Source organism: Rana temporaria, chromosome 4 (genome assembly GCF_905171775.1).
Source record: "Rana temporaria chromosome 4, aRanTem1.1, whole genome shotgun sequence".
Taxonomy (NCBI): Eukaryota; Metazoa; Chordata; class Amphibia; order Anura; family Ranidae; genus Rana; species Rana temporaria.
In genome coordinates, this window is record NC_053492.1 from 337835773 (window position 1) to 337854146 (window position 18374).

At 40.7% G+C, this 18374-nt stretch overlaps 1 protein-coding gene across 2 annotated transcripts in view; it reads left to right on the forward strand.

Moving 5' to 3' along the window:
- MAP4K3 (mitogen-activated protein kinase kinase kinase kinase 3) overlaps positions 1–18374 on the forward strand; it is an 831592-nt gene that overhangs the window by 229050 nt on the left and 584168 nt on the right. For both annotated transcript variants that reach the window (XM_040350750.1, XM_040350751.1), the window contains exon 6: positions 14629–14676. In XM_040350750.1, coding sequence (XP_040206684.1) covers positions 14629–14676 — 48 coding nt within the window. The remainder of the gene's footprint in view (positions 1–14628; positions 14677–18374) is intronic.

An 18374-nucleotide genomic window follows, 5' to 3' on the forward strand; every position in this document is an offset into this window, starting at 1 on the left:
TACTGTATACTGAATCCAGTTAGATTAGTTAAATATAGTTAAGAACACATCTACACAACCATGTTCCAAAAATATTCTCACATAAATAGTTCAAGATGTCAAGTTTCATGTTCGTGGGCACAATAATTGGTCGTAGGAATCATCGTTCATTCGCTCACTATTAATACAATTTTTTTGTCTGATACAGTGTTAACTACATTTGACCATGCCTAAATAGGCATGGTGAAATTTAGTAAACACTGTATCAGACAAAAAGATCATATTTTATTATTAGTGAGCGAATGAACGATGATTCCTACAACCAATTATTGTGCCCACGAACTTGAAACTTGACATCTTGAACTGTACTACATTAAAGAAAAAGCACATGCATGATATTAATACTAATCTGAGTACACAGGAAAATTACTTACTTTTTCTAATAACTCTTTTAATTTGCTGGTCTTGCTCCGGCTCCCCCTTAACTTGATGTCAGACCATCTTTTGCGGAGCTGTTCCTTGGATCTGCGCACCCCTTCACTTCACTTCACTTTATTAGGGTATTTGTATGGGCCATGTTTAGCATCATAATCCTCCCTCCTCAATATTGCCACCATATCAACCCCATGTTTGTGGCCTTGTATCTCCGGGATTTGGTGTGTGGTTCCGCCTGGTTTGGCTCCTCGGTTGAGGTTGCCACTTGCCGAGTGTCCACCATGTTGTCTTGCACTAGACGACCGAGAAGGGGCGGGGAAAGTGTGCGGAGCTTCACGCATGCACAGTGTATATAACGGTAATCTGCATGGGTCAAAACGAAGTTCAGTGTGTGGAAGAAGGTGGAAGCAACGAACGTGTAGAACGAGGGTACGTAAAAAAAAATGGACTTTACTGATCAGTGGATGAGTTTGTGGCCTATATATGGTGAGAAAGATTATTAGTAGAGGCTTGACTGACATTAGTATTTTTGTCTTGATTTTGACTTTCAGAAATCATGCAGGTCTTCAAGGACCACAACTTCATGACAGAGTTCCTGCAAAGATGGAAGGATCTGCCAATTTTATGGCAGACAAAAAGTAATCTCAATAAAAACAATGAAGCCAGGAATTAAGCACTGGAGAGCCTGCTTGCATTTGTGAAAACCCAGATCACCACCGCAACTATCAAGGATGTCAAGAACAAAATTTGGACCATTAGGGGCACATATTGTTCTCAATGAAGTAAAGTGTTAAAATCTATGAGGTCAGGAGCACCTGCAGATCAGATCTACAAGCCAAATCTGTAGTACTTCGGCCAACTACATTTCCTTGATCATCTGGAGGCAAGGGAATCCCTTTCAACCCTTCCCCCAGAAGTAGCTCCAGCCTTCCCTGCAGCCAAACCTTTCAGCTTTCCCTGCAGCCAACCCTCCAGCCTTCCCTGCAGCAAAGATCAGCCATCTTCGGAGGAACAACCGGAATTCCTGGAGGAGCCTGATTGTCCCACATGGAGCCAGGTATTGTAATTTGCTAAAGAGTTTTTTGTACTAAAAGTATAAAAGATATTCATAGTGCTCAAAATCTATGGATTGAACAAAAAGTGTTGGACATATCAATAGACAGTAGTGCCCAAAAATTATGGGGACAAGAATGACAAATGCAGGGGTCAGAATGATTGTCTTTAATATTTATAAGCTTTCAATTTTCAACTGTCATGAGGTGAAAAATGTGTGTGATAGATGAAGACCAAAATTTAACTATGTACCTTTTTTATACACAGACAGAGCAAAGCCAGGATGAGGGGGGAGACAATTTGAGCCAGAAGAAGGCAGACCCCAGTGGGACACAGGAGGAGGCAGGCCCCAGTGGGACACAGGAGGAGGCACGGCGGAACACCAGGTCACAGATACCTCCTCTCCGCACTCCAGCAAAAAGGGCCAGGAGGCTTATGCAGATGGAGGAGAAGACACAGGCCCTAATTAGGATGGGTACTGTGGCCCTCAGAGAGCACCCCACCACTGCAGAGGGATTTGCTGCCCTTATTGCTCACAAGCTGCCAACAATGGAGTTGGGCCAGCGTATTTGATGCAAAACGCTAATTTTAAAGGCAGTCAACATGGCCATGATGGGGAAGCTGGTTGATTATACAGACATTGTGCAGATTGCTCCTCCTGCTCCTGCCAAAAGCTCTCCTCTAGGGACACAGCCTCCGAAGACGAAAACCATAAAATGCGGATATTTGTGCTTCTCATGGTCCCAATTATTTTCTCGACATCCTTGGTTGTTTTCTTCGGGGATCTGTGTCTGCACAAATTTAATCAGGGTTTCCAGTGCTGCCTTCTTGGCTTCTTTGTTTTTATTACCTGAGTTTTTGGTTTGCCTTCAGCCTTTATTTTATTTTGAACCAGAATAAATGGATTTTTGGTTTTCTGTCAAAACTTGACCATGTGTTTTTTTTTTAAATAGAGTGTTTGCTAGTAGGCAGGGACATTTAAAAAAAAAACATTTTCAAATTAACAAGGGGCACTAACCTCCTTGTGGGTAAATAATACTAAATAATAATGTTGTTGTGGTAACTTGACACACTCCAAAAAAATAAATAAATGGATAGCAGTCTAAAATATTATCCAATTAATAACCAAAAAAGATCTTCATTAAAAGATTGAAAATCTTATGAAATTTTTTTATAGGGAGATCTGGCTTCCAAGAAATAAATATTATTCATGAGATAACAATAAATAATAAAGAAACAAGCTTGTCATAAGATTTTGATTAGTGTAGCATTAAAAAGAAGAAAAAAATGCGCTGCATTAAACGATGCAATAATTTACAACATGACTAATGTGCTATCTCCATTACGAAAGGTAAAGTTTTACCAGAATGAGCGCTCCCGTCTCATAACTTGCTTCTGAGCATGCACATTTTTTTCATGACGTTAAAGCGTACACACGACCGTTTTTCACGACGTGAAAAACAACACGAAAAATTAGAGCATGTTCTAAATTTTGAATGGCCATTTTTTTTCACGTCAAGAAAAATGCTCTGACCATTTAAAAAAAACATTTTTTTCACGTCATGAAAAACGGTTGTGTGTACGCGGCATCAGAGGAGAACAAAACTAGAAAACTGTGTAGTTTGGAATTACTGTGTTTGAAAAATGATCCAAAGTCTAAAAAATATGATAGTTCATGAACACATATTCAAATCATGAACAAATGTTCAGAAATGTCAAAATTTCAAAGATTCAAATCATGTGTCAGCATGTCTTGTGAGTGAGCATATAAACAGACTAAGACATCTTTCTCCGTAAAAACTAACTCTCCCCGCTGCAAAATATGGGTTTCAAGCGTGTTCCAATGTATGGCTACACTATAGAGGAATAATGATGGAACCAGAAGGTTTATTTTAAATAGTCTATATAGATATGCTGTCATATAAAAACAATATTTGCAGGAAATTATTTTTCCTAAATGACAGCATATCTATATAGAATATTTTAAATAAACCTTCTGGTTCCATCATTATTCCTCTATAGTGTAGCCATACATTGGAACACGCTTGTACGCTTACACGCTTCTATTGTATATTTATTTGTCATGTACATATCCTTTCCCTCTGCATATTGATTGAAAGGATATATATGTTTATTTTCCCCAATAACCTCTTTTAGTTTAAGGTTAAAATATATGCAGACGGCTTTTAGAAGGATAATAGAACATTGATATTTTTGGCAATATTGTTACGTTTTGGTTTCACAACTTCTATCAGAATGATATTTTAACATAACATTATAGTTTTATACATTATCTTTTGTATATTTTGCTGGTCACATGTAATATATATATTTTACGATATGCACATTATAATTTTCTGGTTAATATTTCACATTAACACATATGTTTACTGCAGACAATATCGTGACATATCTATGTTTATATTTACACTTATATTGATACTATTCAAGATCACATTACACGTTTACACATTTTGTATTTGGATTTATATACATGTTCTTTGTTGTACCATTCCACACCTAGGTGTGCGTGAAGCTTGAGACATTTGCTACACCAAAGATCCTATTCTGGCTTATATATACTTCCAGCTTTTTATTTTTTATTTAATGTTTTGCCTTTTGATGGCCTTTTCTTTGAGTAGGTTATTTTGTCCCAATTTGCCTTTCAAGCATGTGCACCCTATCTTTGGAAATGACCAGATCCAATCATGTGTTTAATTTATTCACATTTAGCCTAAAGTTTTGATTGGTGGATAGCATTTTTCACTCTCCTTAACCACTTCCCGCCTGGCCTATGGCCGATTTACGTCCGGGAAGTGGTTATGAAATCCTGACAGGACGTTCTAGAACGTCCTGCAGGATTTCATGCCGCGCGCGCCCGTGGGGGCGCGCATCGTGGCGATCGGTGATGCGGGGTGTCAGTCTGACACCCTGCATCTCCGATCTCGGTAAAGAGCCTCCGGCGGAGACTCTTTACCACGTGATCAGCCGTGTCCAACCACGGCTGATCACGATGTAAACAGGAAGAGCCGCCGATGGCTCTTCCTCACTCGCGTCTGACAGACGCGAGTAGAGGATAGCCGATCGGCGGCTCTCCTGACAGGGGGGGTTCGCGCTGATTGTTTATCAGCGCAGCCCCCCCTCGGATCGCCACACTGGACCACCAGGGATGCCCACCCTGGAGCACCAGGGTGGGCAAAAAAAAAAAAAAAGCCAGAAAAAAAAAAAAAAGTTAAAAAATAAATAAAAAAAAAAACATAAATAAAAAAGATGCCAGTCAGTGCCCACAAATGGGCACTGACTGGCAACAATCAGTGCTGCCACCCCAGTGTCCATCAGCGCCACCCCAGTGTCCATCAGCGCCACCCCAGTGTCCATCAGTGCCACCCCACAGTGCCCATCCATGCCCAGTGCCCACCTAGCAGCCACCCATAAGTATCCATCAGTGCCGCCCATGAGTGCCCATCTGTGCCGCCTATGAGTGCCCAGTGCCGCCCATGAGTGCCCATCAGTGCTGCCTATGTGTGCCCATCAGTGCCGCCTATGTGTGCCCATCAGTGCCGCCTATGTGTGCCCATCAGTGCCGCCTATGTGTGCCCATCAGTGCCGCCTATGTGTGCCCATCAGTGCCGCATACCAGCGCCGCCAATCAGTGCCACCTCATCTGTGCCCGTCAGTACTACCTCATCGATGTCCATCAGTGCCATCTCATCGGTGCCCATTAGTGCCGCCATATCAGTGCCCGTAATTGAAAGAGAAAACTTATTTACAAAAAAATTAACAGAAAAAAATAAAAACGTAATTTTTTTTCCAAATTTTCAGCCTTTTTTTAGTTGTTGCGCAAAAAAAAAAAATCGCAGAGGTGATCAAATACCACCAAAAGAAAGCTCTATTTGTGGGGAAAAAAGGACGCCAATTTTGTTTGGGTACAGTGTAGCATGACCGCGCAATTGCCATTCAAAGTGCGACAGTGCTGAAAGCTGAAAATTGGCTTGGGCGGGAAGCTGCGTAAGTACCTGGTATGGAAGTGGTTAAACACATGTTTTGCTCTTGTGCACTTAGCTATGAGTAAGCATCTCACGATGTGAAACACGTTAGCCATTTTTTCCTTGTTTTGTCCACTTTTATTTGCACTGTATTGGATTATATTGATTTTACACTAATAAAGACGCCATTCAGCGGAGTGCGGCAGTCCAGGATATGTTTTTTTCTTGATTGCTAAGTGTAGTAGGCTGGAGTAATAGTACTACATGTTGTTTTTTAACGAAGATCAATAATGGAACAAAGTGACATGTGCAAATTGGAATGCATAAAACACCTCATACCAGACCATACTTTGAGACATGAACTAGAGCATTAGAACATAAAGGGCATCAATACAAAAGCATTATTAGTGATTATAAAGTGAACCAGTGATAAAGTCCATGGCATATAATACAAATTCATAAATCTTGATAGCAAAGAAGAAATTCCTTCACTGTATGCTTAAAACGCACTCAAAGTGCTTCACTATGAATATACCAAATAGATATGACCTCTTTATTTAAAAAGATTGTCAAATGAGGATATGGATATGTTCTCTAGGCTGCATCCTCCTCTCCTCCAAGATATCTCATAAGGAAAACAAATGGACAAACCATAGCGCAATACTGTATTTGTAAGTGCCTACTTACAAAAGTAGGTGCCTTAGCCTGGCACTGAGGATAGCCTGCAATAGTTCCGATATGGAAGCCGCTCACCGCTGGGCTCACGTCCAATGCTGGCATGCATAATTATTAACCAGTATGTTATATCTAGAACAAATCTTGCATAAATGCTGCTGACTGATAGGGGATCAAATACTTATTTCACGCATTAACCACTTAAAGACCGAGCCTCTTTCTGAGATTTGGTGGTTATAAGTTAAAAACTTTTTTTTTTTTTTGCTCGAAAATTACTTGGAACCCCAAAACATTATTATTTTTTTCTAACACCCTAGAGAATAAAATGGCAGTCGTTGCAATACTTTTTGTCACACTGTATTTGCGCAGTGGTGTTACAAGCGCATTTTTTTGGGGAAAAATTAACTATTTGAATAAAAAAAATTAGACAACAACAAAAATGTGGCTCAATTTTTTTTATATTGTAAAAGATAATGTTACGCCAAGTAAATTGATACCCAACATGTCACGATTCAAAGTTGTGCCCGCTCGTGAAATGGCAACAAACTTTTACCCTTAAAAATCTCCATAGGTGACGTTTAAAAAAAAATCGTCAGTTTGCATGTTTTGAGTTACAGAGAAGGTCTAGGGCGAGAATTAAAGGATTACTAAAGGAAAAAAATAAATTTCTTTAAAATAACAAACATGTTATACTTGCCTCCATTGTGCAGTTCATTTTGCACACGGCCATAGCCACTCGCTGTATCACTCGGCCCTGCCCCTCGGCGCGCCGCGTCACTGGATGTGATTGACAGCAGCGCCAGCCAATGGCTGTGCTGCTCTCAATCCATCCGCTCTAGCCAATCAGCGGCCAGGCTGAGCGGCGAAGAGGATCTCTGGACCGAGCGCGGGACTTTCGAGGGGTCAGGTAAGTAAAGCGGGGTCTTGGGGGGGGGGGGGGCGGCATCATCAGATTTTCACCCTAATGCATAGATTGCATTAAGGTGAATTTTTTTTTCTTTACAACTCCTTTAATTCTCTCACTCCAACGATCGTGGCGATACCTCATATGTGTGGTTTGAACACCGTTTTCATATGCAGGCGCTGCTCACGTATGCATTCGCTTCTGCGCGCAAACTTGTCTTTTAAAAAAAAAAAATCTTATTTATTTTACTTTTAATTTTCCACTTTTTCTCCTTTTACAAGAAATGTAAACATCCTTTGTAATAGAAAAAATGCATAACAGGGACCTCTTAAATATGTGATCTGGGGTCAAAAAGACCTTAGATCTCATATTTACATTAGAATGCAATTAAAAAAAAATCCTTTAAAGGGGTTGTAAATGTTTGTTTTCTATTTTCTAAATGGGTTCATTTAACCACTTAAGGACCCGCTCATGTACATATACGTCGGTACTTTAAAGATGGATATCTCGTTAACGGCAGCAGCTGCTGCCACAACCGAGATATTCATCTTTACTGTGAGCGGTCCTGTAAACGATCACGGTGGTCTCTGCGACGGATTCACCGCGAGATCACCGTTATCGGCGGCGGGAGAGGGCCCTCCGCCACTTACCGGAGCCGTCGGTAGCTGCAGAGGCGATCGGGTCCTATCCCCTGGTCGGCTGGGATACGAGTGAGGGCAAGATGGCCCCCACCCATCCCCATAGCATAGCAGGGCGGAAGTGACGTCAAAACATCACTTCCGCCCATGCAATATTTTCTAGATGTCATTTTTTCAAATGACAATTTTTTTTTTTTTTTACATTTAAGTCTAAATATGAGATCTGAGGTCTTTTTGACCCCATATCTCATATTTAAGAGGACCTGTCATGCTTTTTTCTATTACAAGGGATGTTTACATTGTAATTTTTTTTTTCAGTGTAAAAATTTATAAAACAAATAAAAATAAATAAGAAAAGCAAAAAAAAATTTTTTTAAAGCACCCGGTCCCGCGCAGAAGCGAACGCATATGTGAGTAGCGCTCACATATAAAAAAAAGGGTTCTAACCACACAAATGAGGAATCACTGCAATCGTTAGAGCGAGAGCAATAATTCTAGCCCTAGACCTCCTCTGTAGCTCAAAAGATGCAACCTATATAATTTTTTAAACGTTGCCTATGGAGATTGTTAAGGGTAAAAGTTTGATGCCATTTCACGAGTGGGCACAATTTTGAAGCGTGACATGTTGGGTATCATTTTACTTGGCGTAACATTATCTTTCACAATATATAAAAAAATTGGGCTAATTTTACTGTTGTTTACTGTTGTTTTTTTGTATTAAAAAAGTGATTTTTTTCCAAAAAAATTGCGCTTGTAAGACCGCTGCGCAAATACGGTGTGACAAAAAGTATTGCAATGACCGCCATTTTATTCTCTAGGGTGTTAGAAAAAAATAAATATATAATGTTTGGGGGTTTTAAGTAATTTTCTAGCAAAAAAAACTGTTTTAGTCTTGTAAACGCCAAATCTGAAAAACAGCCAAGGTCCTTAAGTGGTTAAGCTAGTGCATTGTTGGCTCACTTACCTTTTTCTTCGATTTCCCTTCTAAATGTTTTTTTTTTCTTTGTTTTCTTTGTCTGAATTTCTCACTTCCTGTTCCTCCTCAGTAAGCTGTTCTGGCTGACTAACCCCCAGCCAGAACATGGGGGCAAGCTTACTGAGGAGAAACATGAAGTGAGTTATTCAGACAAAGAAAAAAAACATTTAGAAGGTAAATCAAAGGAAAGGGTAAGTGAACCAACAATGCACTAGCTTAAAGGAACCTAGTTAGAAAATAAAAAATAAAAAACAAACCTTTATAACCCCTTTAAGAGCATTGGGCGGAAGTGAGGTTTTGACGTTTCTTCTGCCCTGCAATAATATGGAGACAGGTGGGGGCCACCTTCCCCTCACTCGTCTCCATGTCAGGCTAGGAAGAGGATCCGATCGCCTCCACCGCTACTGACGGCTCCAGTAAGTGGCGGAGGGCATCAAAGAGCGGCGGGAGGGGGGCCCCTCTCCCGCCGCCGATAAGTGACCTTGCGGTGAATCCGCCGCAGAGACCACTTTTATCTTGAAGCGGACCGCCCGCTCTTGAAGATACAACCAGGGTTATGGTAGCTAACTGCTACCATAACAATACCATAACAATGTTGCTACTTCAAAGTAGCATTGTAAAACGGGCGGTCTGAAAGTGGTTAAAATTCAAATCAATTTAGAACTTTTTTGAAATGTGTTTTTCTGAATATTTTTGTTGTTCTGTCTCATTGTTAAAATAGACCTACCATTAAAATTATACACTGATCATTTCTTTGTCAGTGGGCAAACGTACAAAATAAGCAGGGGATACTTTTTTCCCCTCACTGTATGCAGTGTGAGATCATCTAAGGCATTTTTTCCTCTGACTGCTGGTCACACGAGATTTGAAGTGAGATTTTAAGATTTCGCTACTACGTTATTTACTGTTTTCGTTTCTGAGAAGATACAAGGGTCTGCTGCAGGGCAAGGTCCTTAAATCTTTCTTCTTAAAGTGGAGTTCCACCCGAAAAGTGGAACTTCCGCTCATCTGCTTCCCAACGCCGCCCCCCACTCAGATGGCTCAATTGGAACCTTTTGGGTGGAGGGGGGACAGGATCCTTTCCCACTTCCGGGAGTCCGGGCCGCAGCCTGTGACGTCACCGCCGGGCTCCTGCCTCCTCCCCCGGCCAGGGGGCCAATAGGAGAGAGGAGCGGTGCTTCGCACATGCACAGTAGTGTTCTCGGCGTGAAGCCGAAAGGCTACAATGCAGGGTTCCCTTACCCGCACCGCTTTAATTTCTTATTTGGATCTGGGCTTCCACCACCTCATGCCTCCTGCTCTTCTCAGACATTTACCCACTCATCAGTCACCAGATCAGGCTTGAGAAAGCATAGTTCAGCTCCTCTGTAAAGATAGTGACCTCCACATATAGGCAGTATAGAAAAAGACATTAAAAGTCAGTAAATCAGTAAAAAAACTATTAGATAAGCGCCTGAACTTCCGCAAAATACAGGGATATACAATGTAATACTGACATATAATCACACACATAGGTTGGACTTGTGTCTTTTTTTCAACCTCACCTACTATGTAACTATGTAATAGGAAAACAGCTTCACGCACCTCACTGGTAATTCTGGTGATTTAGTCATTTGCCCTCCTCTGCCAACTTCCCAGTAAGGCCCCTTTCACACGGGGCAGTGGAGGTGCGGTGGCGGTATAGCGCGATAAAAATATCGGCGCTATACCGTCAGAATTGCAGCAGGAAGCGGCCGCTAGCGGTGCGGTATTAACCCCTGCTAGAGGCCAAAAAAGGGTTAATACCGCCCGCAATGTGCCTCTGCAGAGGCGGGCGGTATTACCACGGTTTCCCATTGTTTTAAATGGGAAGGAGCAGTGAAGGAGCGGTATACACACCGCTCCTCTCACCGCCCCAAAGATGCTGCTTGCAGGGGATTTTTTTTCTCTCCTGCCCTCGGGCTTTCACATTGAGAATGCTGGGCAGGAGTTTTTCAGGCAGTATTTAGGCGCTATAGACAAATCTTTCACCGCTCCAGGTGAGCCTCACATATCATTAAGGGCTGTTGAACCACCAGGGTGCTGGCGATGCTGATTGTAGCAAATGGACGAAAAGAACTCTGGACGGCCGCACTCCAAGATAACTAAAACAAAGTTGGTCTTTATTTTCAAATGCACATGCATTCACCGCAAGCAACAGGTACAGTAAGGGCCGACGCGTTTCACGCTGTACTTCAGCGCTTAGTCATGGCTAACATGGGTTCATACTAACACAACATAAATATCAAAACCACCGTCATGTGAAGAAAACATCCGCCAATGGCAGAGTAAAATCAATCAAATAATTAAGCAGACAATTACTTGCAAGCACGTTCAATTTAGATCATGTGAAGCAGGTGAGAAAACTTCCCTCAAAGTCAATAAATTGAAACAGTGCTTGGAATAATATAAAAATCGTATAAAAAAGTTTTACATGCAAAATTGTTAAAACTCTGAAGAAAATTTACACACATAATATATATGGAGCATATATATAGAATACACATATGCATACATAATGGCAAAACACCTATATATGTCCCTGCAATGCTACACATTTTATCCCGTGTATAGCTATACTCAAATGAATAGAATTAATGAAGTGTGTGCATATGCTGTGATCATTAGAAAAAACAAACAGATAAAAAAACATGATGTTGTTGTGTATTAAGAGAGTGAACATCCAGCACTTCTATGTAGTATTAATGTGAACTACCTCATTTGTGTGAGTTGAAGAAATAAACATTAAAGTGCTTTTAAATCCTAATTTTTCTTTTGTTTTCTATATGAGTGTACATTTTTAATCATATTGTTTTTATTTTTTGTTTTTTGAAAGAAATAAACAAATAAATGAAGATTCTCATGTCTGTATCTTTCATTCATTATTTTTTATTTTTTGTTTTTTATTTTTTATATAAGTTATTTTATATTATTAATTAATTTATGGTGTATTGTACATCTAGTGTCTATACAAAATATTTATGGTGAATGTAAAAGTGAAGTAACCAACTAGTAAATGGTGGAAGTGCCAACTTATATACTAAGTCTAAACAAAAATGTGAATATAATAATGATCTAATGCAAAACTTAGTTGCGAACACGGGAATGGCGTAGCGACCTAATGTAAATTGCCATTTAGACACTGCAAAGCATGCAGGGTCGTGAACATCAAAGTAAAGATGTGTGGTAGTGATCTAGTACGACAGTCTGTTTTCGGAAACTCGATCACGACTCTCCAAAAGGCCAAATGGTAAATGTAGCCACTGACCCATTGGGCATACATCCAGATATATATAAAACATGTTCAAAGACCTGCCAAACGCATATACTGAAATGACAGTTTGTATTGCTACTATGGCAGGAATTCGTATCTCAAGGAGTGAGCGAGTTACCGAGCCCAGCTGTCGAATGATATTAATGGTTTGAGTGTTCAATGGCTATAATTAGGTGAAGATGAGAATCTAGTGTAGAGGTCTATCATAAAACACAATGTGTGTAAATGAACGCTGTACCTGTGAGAATCTAAACAATGCAATACACACAGTGCTGGTGACAGCAGTTATGATGTCTATACAGAGTGAAATGTAAGATCAGCCCAAAACATGTGCTGAGATCGTGTGTTACGAGTTAATGGTATGTGCAGCCAAGATTGCCGGTGTAAACAATTATATACAGATCCAGAGTCAGAGGCCAAATAATGAAGGCCCATTCATGACTCTCCAAAAGGCCAGTATAGTATACATATGATGAAACCATTAACCCTGTATATGCTCATGCAGATGTGTGTATGACAAGCAAGGAATAATGTCTAGATAAGGGGAAGGTGTAGCTGAAATATATGCAATGGGAGATAGCTATTTGCTCCTACAAATGCGTGGAAGGTGGTAAATGTTGTGTTCCATAGTCTGGACTTCCGTAGAAGTCCATTGGAACCAAGGGGAAGTAGTGTGGGTCAGGAACCATACTAAAAAGAGATATTATTATCCAGAGTATGTAAAAAATGTCAATCACAAAATTGCATATTAGAAAGTCAGTTGACAAGTTGGGCAAAATTATGTCGAAGCCCCAGTGATAGATCTATAAACAGCTTGGTACTCAACCAAGGTCTCGGATTAATATATCTGATGGGCTAGGACAGCCCCAGTTATGAAAACTGACACTCAAGATAAATGAAAAGTTGGCTATAAAAATAATAATGATTAAAATTATGTAAATCTGTATGGTATACCGACCCACTCCTAATTTAGATCCCCTTTATGCAGAACCCTTCTGCCTGTCAGAAATGGGTTAAATGAAAACTCGTTTAAGATGTGAAATGTAGTAATGAGGATGGACAGCGTAATGGACTAATGAAGATCTATATAAAGGCTAGCCCATCTGAAAGCCGATGTGTGCTTTTAATGTGTGAAACAGACAGCATACATGTAAAGATCTAATATGCTAGGGCAAGCTGTGGATAACGATATATTGTATATATGGGAAATCATGGGTATGTAGAGTAAGAGAAAAAGAGGGGAAAAGAGAAAAAAGAGAAAAAAAAAGAAAAAAAAGGAGGGAGGGGGGGAGGGGGAAAGAAGAATGAAAAGCAGAGAAAGAAGGAAAGGTAAAGGAAGGGGGGGGAGAGAGCGGGGGCATGTTCAATCATGGTAGTGTGAAACATCCCAATCGAAATTGAGTCCCCGGGGCTGTCTACAGTCGAGGTGGAAGATCCAAAATACCTCTCGTTTGCAGAGGAGTTTGAGTTTGTCCCCTCCTCTAGGTGGACATGTCACCCTCTCCATACCCTGTATCGATAGACTGGAGATGTTTTTATTATGTAAGTTGTTCCAATGCTTAGCCACATTAGTGTTGTGGTTCTTTTCAATATCGTAAAGGTGGTCACTAAGTCTATCTCTTAATCTCCTTATTGTCCTTCCTACATACTGAACCCGACAAATACTGCATGTAATGACATAGACTACAAATTTGGTGTTGCAGTTAATAAACTGTTTTATTTTGAAACCCCTGCCATTAGAGCAGGACTGGACCATATTGCCAGTGCCTATCAAAGGGCAATATCTGCACCCATGAGTGCCACATGTAAAGGTGCCCACAAAGTTAAGCCATGTATGGGAGACAGGTTTAGAGGCAAACAGGCTTGGTGATAGAACACCCCCTAGAATGGGGGCCCTCCGACTCACTGATTTGATCCCATCGGACAAAATCGATGCATAAACCGAGTCACTGTATAAAACAGGTATGTATTTATTCACAATTTGTCTGATTTTGTTATACTCTGTGCTGTAAGCTGTGGAGAATAAAGGGGCTGATCCGTGAACCAGAGGCTCAGTTCGTGTGTCCCTCACTGTCTTTTTGGTCAACAGTGAGTCCCTGGAGATGGTGTTAACCCTACGCAAGGCATTATTAATAACCGAGGCTGGATAGCCCCTGTCTCTAAATCTAAGGGCCATTTGGTTCGCTTCTTTGGTGAAATCCGTGGGAGAAGTGCACAATCTCTTCAAGCGGAGCAGCTGTCCGTATGGGATACTGTTAATGGTGTGTGTGGGATGAGACGAGTCAGCTCGTAACAGGGCATTGCCTGCTGTACTCTTTCTGTAGAGACCTGTGGAAATCTGGCCATTGGCTCCCGTGAGTATTACATCCAGGAATTCTATTTTAATTGGTTGTAAGTTACCTGTGAACTGAAGGTTCAACTCATTGTCATTAAAATATGTTAGCCATTCATTGAGATCTGCAAACTCATCAGATCTCAAAAAACCTGAAAAAACCTGAAAAAAACTGAAAAAACTCCTCAGTGTGAAAGGGGCCTAAAGGTTTTTCTTTAGGCTTTATGGAGCTTCAAATATCACCTTTTTAACAATAAAGTTACTTGGTGTCTATGACCAACAAAATCATGTTTTTAAACGGTAATGTCCACAACTGTTCTCCAAACAATTTTTCTAAAACATTTCTGTGCTCTTTCAGGGTTTATATTATCTTCACAATAAAGGAAAAATGCACAGGGACATAAAGGTAAGAAACAATATTTTTTTTATTTCAATATCCTTATCCATTTGTTTAAAGTTTTTTGTTATAACCAATAAATAAATAATACAACTGTTCTCATGTTATGCCCAGTGGAAAGAAATGTGTATTTATGAGAATACTAATGCCAATCTGTTATCTCTGCAAAATATTAATGTTGGCATCAATTTGAATATGGCACAGAGTTTAGAATATCTGCTTCTGTCCCTCTTTACTAAATAATACACATAAATAGCAGTTGTGTTGGCCATATACGTTAAACCGGGGGTCGGCAATCCGTTGATCCCAATCTCCCAGTCGACCGCAGGCAGCTAACAGGTAGCTCGGGATTGCATTGCTGGTCTTTTCCCCCTTGGCCTCCACCGCCTTTCCCTCTCACTGCAGAGCAGAGAGCGGGGCATTTAACTGTTCACATTAACCAATAGGTGATTGATTGCTAAGAAGCTAGGCAGTCCTAGCAACCAATCAGCAGCTTGTTCATGTGCAAAATTAACTTAGTTATAGTTAGTCAGGTGGAAAAAAGACACAAGTTCATCAAGTTCAACCATAAGAAATAAAATAATAATAATATTGTACAATCACATATACCCATTTCTATACCCACAGTTGATCCAGAGGAAAGCAAAAAAAAAAAAAACAGCAGCGCATGATCCAATTTGCTACAGCAGGGGGAAATATTTGGATATTCCCCGGATCAACTTTGTTATATTATGTACATTTAGGAAAGAATCCAGGCCTTTTTTTAAAGCACTTTACTGAGCTGGCCAGAACCACCTCTGCAGGGAGTCTATTCCACATTTTCACAGCTCTTACTGGGAAAGAAACCTTTCCGTATTTGGAGGTGAAATCTCTTTTCCTCTAGACGTAAAGAGTGCCCCCTTGTCCGCAGTGTTGACCGTAAAGTAAATAACTCAACACCAAGATCACTATGTGATAAAAGAGGGGTAAAACTTCCGCACTAGGACTGGGTAGATGAGCTGCTGCCCCCTGTGTGGTTTCTCAAGGAGGAACCGGTTAGAAATAGGTAGAGTATATGTGCAGGGTAGTGGCGCTGCTAGAATGTGGTATTGATATATCCTTATGTTCAATTCAACCCTTGTGGTGATAAATATGTAATAAAGTGTCGGGCACCTGTGTACGGTAGGCTCATAGGAGAAGCCTACAATAGTGATAGGTCCCCTTATGATGAATATGATACGCAAAAAAGATAAAGTATGTTCTCCAGTGGACTTGTGTGTGAAAAATAACAATATACTAAGAAAGTGAGTATATGGCGAGTCAGCCCTCTAAGTGTGCCTGCTAGGCTACAATTGACGTGGGAGAGTGACAACAATAATTGGTGTTGGACCCCAAATACCTTATCACACAGAGAAAACCTTGAAAAAAAATAGTAAATAATGTATATATATGTGCAAATAAATTGAAAGTCCTCCTAGTTGTGCTCTATTCTAGGGCAACCTCAGTAAATTATGGTGCACACAACCTATAATTATGGGGAAAGCATTAACAGCAATGTATGTATATCAATTGAACTACATATAACATATATAGCTCATTATTCAATTGTGCAGTTCATGAAGGCAACGTTCCCTATATTGGACGGCTACTAATATGGTCCCTCCGAATTTCCAATAGATCTATGACAATCCCCCGTCCAATATATAGCCAGTAGTATTATGCAATATGTGAGGGATGATCGGAATCTTATTTCCAGTAGATGACGGCCTCAATTCCCAGCTGGGGACATCAGGTAAAACCCGCGCTCCCCCACCTGGATCCCTACTCACCAGATAGTAGTCCCCACAAGGGGGTGTAGAGCCTTAGGGATCAGTGGGTCGTGTTGGTCGCTTACCAGCTGATGTCTCTCGGGGTCCTCAGCAGATTTTGGCGGTCTTGTGCAATATAGCGAGCGATGGTCATGAGAGGGAAAAAGAGAAGAGTCCACATAGAGTAGTAATCCCAATACTCTGGGTATGTTTATTATAAAAAAGTTGATAGTTCAAGCAGAAAAATTATTTAAAAGAAAATTAAAATAAAAGAAGCTTAAAAACAAACTTGCTGACACACAAGCAATGGGCAGAAGCCTTGTTGGTGAAATATACAGCCAGGCAGGTCCCGGGTAGTGTAGGATTATAGTCCAGTATGGAGCGTGGAGCGTGCTGTCTGTTTGCGCTTCACCGCTCAGCGTTCCTTACCCGGAAGCTGACTCTAGCGTGGTGCGTGTGACGTAAATGCGGCTTGGTCCACTGACGCGTTTCGTCGAATGGACGTTTTCAAAGGTGATCACACTTTTTCAAGGTTTTCTCTGTGTGATAAGGTATTTGGGGTCCAACACCAATTATTGTTGTCACACTCCCACGTCAATGGTAGCATAGCAGGCACACTTAGAGGGCTGACTCACCCTATACTCACTTTCTTAGTATATTGTTATTTTTTTACACACAAGTCCACTGGAGGACGTACTTTATCTTTTTTGCGTATCATATTCATCATAAGGGGACCTATCACTATTGGAGGCTTCTCCTATGAGCCTACCGTACAAAGGTGCCTGACACTTTATTACATATTTATCACCACAAGGGTTGGATTGATTGATTGATGTTGATTATATCTCCCCTTAATCTTCTCTTCTCAAGAGTGAATAAATTCAGTTCCTCTAATCTTTCCTCATAGCTGAGCCTCTTATCAGTTTGGTTGCCCTTCTCTGCACTTTCTCCAGTTCCCCAATGTCCTTCTTGAGAACTGGAGCCCAAAACTAAACTGCATATTCTAGATGAGGTCTTACTAATGATTTGTACAGGGGCAAAATGATATCTCTCTCTGGAGTCCATACCTCTCTTAATACAAGAAAGGACTTTGCTCGCTTTGGAAACCGCAGCTTGGCATTGCATGCCATTATTGAGCTTATGATCTAACAAAACCCCCAGATCCTTCTTCACTACGGATCCCTCCAGTTGTACTCCTCCTAATATGTATGATGCATGCATATTCTTAGCCCCCAAGTGCATAACTTTACATTTATCAACATTAAACCTCATCTGCCATATAGTCGCCCAATTAGACAGAGCATTGAGGTCGGCTTGTAAATTGGCGACATCCTGTAAGGACATTATTCCACTGCATAGCTTGGTGTCATCTGCAAAGACAGAAATGTTACTTTTGATCTCAGACCCAATATCATTTATAAAGATATTAAAAAAGTAAGGGTCCCAACACTGACCCTTGGGGTACACCACTGATAACCTTAGACCATTCAGAGTAAGAATCATTAACCACTACGGAATTCTGTCTTTTAGCCAGTTTTCTATCCATTTACAAACTGATATTTCCAATCCTGTAGACTTTACCTTACACATGAGACGTGTGTGGGGAACTGTATCAAACTCTTTTGCAAAATCCAGGTATACCACGTCCACAGCCACACCTCTGTCCAAGGTTATACTTGCCTCTTCATAAAAAGAAAGGTTTGTCTGACAGCTTCTGTTTTTCATGAATACATGCTGTCTGTTGCTTAACCACTTAAGCCCCGGACCTTTAGGCAGCTAAATGCCCAGGCCAGGTTTTGCGATTCGGCACTGCGTCGCTTTAACAGACAATTGCGCGGTCGTGCGACGTGGCTCCCAAACAAAATTGGCGTCCTTTTTCCCCCACAAATAGACCTTTCTTTTGGTGGTATTTGATCACCT